Consider the following 6,482-nt stretch of genomic DNA (forward strand, 5'->3'; position numbering starts at 1 on the left):
GATTTCTAACCAGTCTGTTCCAAAGACATTATTTAAACATTACTAGTATAAACGAAATGGAAATTTTAAGTACATTATTTTTTCAAACAGTCTAAGGTTTTTTTTAGAAGTTACATGAGCATATACATGCAAGCCTCTTTGAATTGTAACATCTTCCCATAATATACTAGATATTAGCATAGTTAAGAAGAATAAATGAGTCATCAAGGCTCGGTTGATAAGTAAATAAAGCAGTCAGTAAGCACACATTAACTTGACAGTTGGTTCTGTGAACCTTACCATTTCTCTCTCGACCTTAAATTTGTCTCCTCAGATTTGCTGGACTTTTCTGTCTGTAAAAACGTGCCTGTTTGGTTACTGCCAACACTTGGGGGCACCACCACCTCCACTGAATACCTTGTCTTTAGATAAGAGACAGCTAGAAGAGACATATGTGAACAACATTGAAAATTAGCTCTGGGTGGGGGGAGGGGGGTGGCGCCTGGGTGGCTCAATTAAGCCTCCAGCTCTTGATCTCGGCTCAGGTTATGATCTCTCACGTTTCACGTTTCGTGAGTTCGAGCCCTGTGTCGGGCTTTGTGCTGACAGGGCGGAACCTGCTTGGAATTCTCTCTCTACACCTCCCCGACTTGTGCCTGTGAATGGGTGCTGTCTCTCTCTCAAAATAAACAAACTTAAAAAAAAAAAAAAAAAGCTCTAAAAATTAAGCTCCACATCCATTCAAACTGAAATGTACTCAATAGCACCTTTTTATATACCTACAGGCTTTGTCAGTGCTGTTTGTCATCTATTAAAACCATAGTTTAAGAAAAATGCTTAGTAGAGGAAAAATTGTAGTGTGGTAACTAATTTAGAGTGTAGACTTTGCTCAACTTTTGCAGCAAAACTCACTCTTCTCCAATTGTTCTGTTTTCAAAATCCCAGTGAAAAATCCTCTTCTGAATGTGTAATCCAAAGTTGAAAAGAATGTTTAGCTATATTATTTTAATTTCAAACATTGATTTTATTATAAATTTGTGAGAATGTATGTGGTGTGTGTTTATGTGAGTGTGTGTGTGTGTGTGTGTGTGTGTGTGTGTGTGTGTGTGTGTCACTGTACGTCTAAGCCCTGCTCTCCAGTCTTACTCCAGACCCCTTGGCCCAAGGAAGCCAGCAGCGTTTAAGGGCCAAAGGTATCCTGGAGGTTGGGGGTGAAAGTTGTATTAGTTCCCAGCACTGCCTTAACAAGTGACCACACACTTGGTGGAATAACGGAGTTTGAAACCACTTCCCACTGAAGGTTTTCCTTTGCTGGTGGCGGCATCACTTTAATCTTCGCCTCTGGCTGCACATGACCTTCTTCCCTGCGCGCGCACGCGTGTGTCCAAATCTCCCTGTCCTTCCTCCTGTAAAGATACAAGTCATTGGATTTAGGGCCCACACTAAATCCAGGATGATTTCATCTCAAGATCCTTGACTGATTAATTCCCAAAGACCCTCTTTCCAAATAAGGTCACATTCAGAGTCTCTAGGTGGACGTGAGTAGGGGGGCACTGTTCAACCCACTACAGTAGTTTTTAATTAAAATCCATTTTTAAAATGATGGTTTAAGAATAATATCACTTTGATTATCTAAAACGTCCGCATTCGTTATTTTCTTGATTTTTTATAACCTGTGTATATCCGCTATGTTTCCATAGCGTCTCCCGTGGAAAGGAATCATTTTGCTGGAAACTCTTGAATTTTCTGTCTCAAAGAGTGATGAGGTCAGAGCAAGCCTGATGCATCGGCTCATTTAACAAGAGCCGTGGGATCGTACCGAGCCTAGCATTCCTGGACATGTCAGTGCCCCGAGCTCCACTGTGCTCCTAGTCCCAGAGTTAGCAGACCCGGCAGAGCTTCTTGCTATGCCCAACCAAGTCTGCTTTTTCATTTCCAATGTCTCTGCCCATGACCTGGTGAATAAATCCGAGTCTGGCAGGTCTCAAGGTGTAGGGACAGGGAGTGAGGTTGGAAGCCTGTGACTGTCCATCCAGCTCTACCAGTTACAAAGTTGGTATACAGTCCCTGTTTATCTCAGTGCTGTGTTTTTACTCTGCCATCTAGAACTGTAATAGTAATCAGAAAAAGATTAATGTGCCTGTTTTTAAAATAGGGATTTCAGCAAAACCACTCTAAAGGAATTCTTCCGTGAAGCCTGATGCTAGGCCCAGCTAGTTATTGCTGAAATGAAGAGTTAGAACCCAGATTTCCTGACTCAGTACAGTTGGTTTTTTTATGCTCACTTTGATAACCCTTTAACAGAATTCAGATTAGAATGTGCCGAACATTATGAGTAAAAGTTATTGTTTGTGTCAGCCCTGTCATTTTGATTTCCAAGTGACCATCATGGCTTGCAGTGCCCGTGGAGAGGTCAGGAGTCTTGCTTTCATATAAACAATGTTACTACCTATTCAGAGCAATTCGAGATTCTTAGACCTCCTGTAAATCCATAGTGTTCCTGAAATTTTTATCTAACACTGCAGTAACTGCTCAAAGTATTAATACTTTGAGTAATACTAAAGTACTAAGTACTTTAATATTATATAATATATAATAATATAATATATATTATATATAGAATATAATATAGAATATTATATATAATGTATATATTCTATACACATATTAGTATATATATTCTATATACTAGTATATATAATAATATAGAATATAGAATATTATATATAATATAGAATATAGAATATTATATATCATATTCTATATATTATATTATATATTATATTTATAAATATAATATAATATATAATATATATAATATATATTAAAATATATTAAATATAATAAAATATAATATATAGAATATTATATAGAATATTATATATATTATATATAATATTCTATATTATATTATATTGTATTGTATTAATTATATAATAAAGTACTTAATACTAAAGTATTAAGAGTATATAAAAGTCCTTGCTGGGGCACCTGGGTGGCTCAGCCAGTTAAGTGTCTGACTCTTGATTTTCGCTCAGGTCATGATCTTGAGGTTCCTGAATTCCAGCCCCACATCGGGCTCTGTGCTGACAGCATGGAGCCTGCTTGGGATTCTCTCTCCTTCTCTCTTCCCCTCCCCCATTCTCATGCTCACTCTTACGGTCTCAAAATAAGTAAACTTAAAAAGTCCTTTCTGTGTCCAAATAACGTACTAGTTAGTGCCTCAGTGTCTGCTAATAAATGTGAATTGATTAATTTCTAGTTGTCCTATGAACTGTAATTGGCCAAAACATATGACCGATGTTACATGTGACTCTTAAAAGAACATGAAATACTATGAAGCGGTTGTTTCATCCCGTTTCACAGCACTGTTGTCTGATGTGCTTCAGACAGGTAGGTGGGGCTTGTTTTCTAACCATCTTACTTCCAAAGTCTAGTTGTGCATCTTACTGGATTTTCTCACACACTGCACTCTTCTAGAACTCATTGTGACTGTGTTTCAGATGATGTGAGTGACTGCGTGACTGAGTTTCATTGTGTGATGTTTTTCATCAAAGCTGCTCAAAGTAGGTTATTGGTTTCTTTTGCCACCGTAGCTAGATCACACGATCTTCTTGTTGAATTCTAATCAAAGCTCATTTTTTCTCTCTTTTATTTTCAGATATTTGTATCTGCTGTTCTCCAGTGACGACCTTTTACCTTTAGACCACTGGGTATTCAATACAGAGGCTCATCCTCTGCCCGTGTTACATTTAGCCAACACCACACTTTCAGGAAATCCTGCTGTTCGATGAAAAGCAGCTCCAGAAAGACCATTCTCCCCTGTGTTTTGTTTACATGGACCACTACAGAAATCAGTCTGGAGGGGGGGCTTTTGGAAACCTGGACCTCATAAGTCAACATGGCAGGGTGAAACATGACTGTGCCCCACAAGACTTTTCAACTTGTAGATATCTCAGCTTTGAAATGATTCCATTTTATACCTGACCAAAACATATTCTGGTATGTGTAGGACAGCGACCTGACACGCTTTGTTTCATAAGGAGATGGTCACATGGGAAATCATGCCTGTTACTACTGTACTGTTTTTAGAGTCCTGGCATCCGGAGACCAGACTGCCTGAGAATAAGCCAAGAATGCGGAGCACCTTGTGGAAGTGAGGGATGGCCTTTGGAACTGATTATACATTTGTTCCTTCCAAAGTGGAGCAGCTTTCGAATCAGATATTTACTCATCATTTATCCCTTTTTTCTCCATTTTTAATGGAAGGAACTAAAACAAACAACAAAAGAGCAGTGGAACCGCATCAAGAGCAAGAGGTCTGGAAAAGACAACAAAAGTACCTGTTCCTGTCTCAGTTTTCAGGTTCCCCGTTGGACGATCAGACTGGCAACCATTTCAACTCTCAATCTATTCCATTGAAATCTCTTGGTTAAATTTGATTTTCTCTGGGGGCATGATCTCACAAAGAATACTCTTCAAGTCTTCGTCTCCGTACGGAATCATTGAAACTGTTGTTTATCGAAACCACTACTCATGAGCCTGGGTTTGGGATTTCGTGCATGTTGATCAGTCTAGTGTTGGTAGCATGACGACAAGTGGGGGAAATGCTGCAGTTTGTTGCCTTGAAACCCGTTTTGAGAGAAAGCCTTGGTTTTGTTGGTAGGAGATTTTTTTTCCCCAAACCAGCAAATCTACCAAGTGAATTTTATCCACTTTAACCTTCTTACAAATTTAGTAAAATCCCTCAACTTACAACTCTCTGTGGCTTGGCACAATTCGCTATACTATTATGCAGCTCCAAATTTACCTTGATGAGCCAAATTACTTTTAGAACCTTATGAAATCAAAAACAAAATACAGTGAAACTTGCTCATACATTCTATCTGAAATGGGAACAGGGGGATCCTGTATTATCTCGTCAGATGAGCGAACTTTTCACAAATATTTTATGTCAAAAATAAAATTCAGCTTTTATTTTCTCCAAGGATATTTATAGAAATCCAAAGAATTAATCAGAACCACTTCAGAGTAATTTTTAGTGATAAAAGTGTGGTATAATTAATCATATTAACTAAATTTGGGATATATCTAAGGGAGTTTCTCTTACCATAAATAGATTTTGCAGTGATATTTATTTTTAAAGAAATTACTATTTCTTCATATTTGGGGGGAGGAACTGAAATTTTATCAAGAACTGTATTGTAAGATAAATATGATTGTAAGTTTTCTGTCCCTTGAATTTGTGTCACAGTGCAAGACACTTTTTCTTCTTTACGTTTAATACAAACAGCTTCCATTGACAATAAAAGTTGGGAGCATTATAATCAGTCTAGTATTTACTCTGAACTTGAAGATTTCATGAAACAGTGTTTGTGCAAGAAGCCCACCTTGGAATTCTGAAGGTTTATTTTCTTATTTTGATAGCTTTTCTTTTTCATCTCTTATTAGCACGTAGCAGATTTTAATTGGAGAAAAGATTTAATAAATTAACATAATTAAGTATTTTCTAAGGGATCATCTTACGCCACAAATAGTCCTCACAGTTCAGCAGTCGATCCATAAATGATAACCAAACCCGAGATTTTTCAGGATACATAGGAAATAAGGATGTGGAGCCAGTTGCATTATTTAAGTTTTTAAGAGAGTTAAATTTTAGCACACATTTTGAAATTATAGTATCTTTTACTACTTGAAAAGTTAAAATTTTGAAATGAGAAGGGGAGATGACTAACCTGAGAAAGGGAGAATATTTGGTTCTCAAAAAAACGTTAGCCTTCCTCCTAAAAGTAGCATAAGCCCACTTAGGAGTCACTAAAAAACGTGAACCCCTCGAGGTGGCGAAGACCCAGAGCCGCTGAGTAGATGGCAGCGAGTCTGCCCGTATCCTATTCAGAAGAGGGCAGAGTAAGGGGCCTTCTTGGTCTCCCAGGAGCTTCTCAAGGAAAGAGAAGACAGAGCCTCCGCCCCCTCGGCTGAATGGGGCTTAAGAGAAGGCAGAGAGGTGCGTGAGTATGGCCCTTTCTGTGCAAGCGAAGAATCCGGAGAGGGGCAGGGGAAGCTTCGGTCGTCTTCACTGCCTGCTCCCTCCCTGTGATGGTAAGACTAGAGCTGACCCCAACGCTTCCATTGTTTTCTTCTCTGGATACCAAAGGCAATTAAAGTCAGCTACAAAGGACTTGCCAGTGTCACGTTTTGTTTTTATTACAGATTTTTAAACTTATTTCCTCCAGAATCCATCCTTATCCTGTATTCTACTTACTTTCCAAGAGTATTTACTTTCTTCCATCCCTCACAGTCCTTTGCATTTCGTAGACCTTATTCCTCAGGTTAAAATACTCATTACACGTCTAAGACTCTCTGCAAAGAACCTAGAGATGCTCCTTTCCAGATGCCTCTTCAGAGAGCTGACACCCCGCTTTGTGCCTTTGGCGTAAGTGTGCTGAGTAGGCTGATCAGTTGGCGCAGGAAAGAAAAAAATGGAGGTTGAACACCCCTCTCCC

At 38.6% G+C, this 6,482-nt stretch overlaps 1 protein-coding gene across 2 annotated transcripts in view; it reads left to right on the forward strand.

Annotated features, from left to right (window-relative positions):
• Positions 1-6,157, forward strand: part of MAN1A2 (mannosidase alpha class 1A member 2) — a 175,520-nt gene extending 169,363 nt beyond the window's left edge. For both annotated transcript variants that reach the window (XM_086717938.1, XM_025934471.2), the window contains one exon: positions 3,641-6,157. In XM_086717938.1, coding sequence (XP_086574064.1) covers positions 3,641-3,667 — 27 coding nt within the window. In that variant the 3' untranslated portion in view covers positions 3,668-6,157. The remainder of the gene's footprint in view (positions 1-3,640) is intronic.
• The last annotated feature ends 325 nt before the right edge of the window (positions 6,158-6,482 follow it).

The sequence above is a fragment of the Puma concolor genome, chromosome C1 (genome assembly GCF_028749965.1).
Source record: "Puma concolor isolate L17-30 chromosome C1, mPumCon1.1.hap2, whole genome shotgun sequence".
Taxonomy (NCBI): domain Eukaryota; kingdom Metazoa; phylum Chordata; class Mammalia; order Carnivora; family Felidae; genus Puma; species Puma concolor.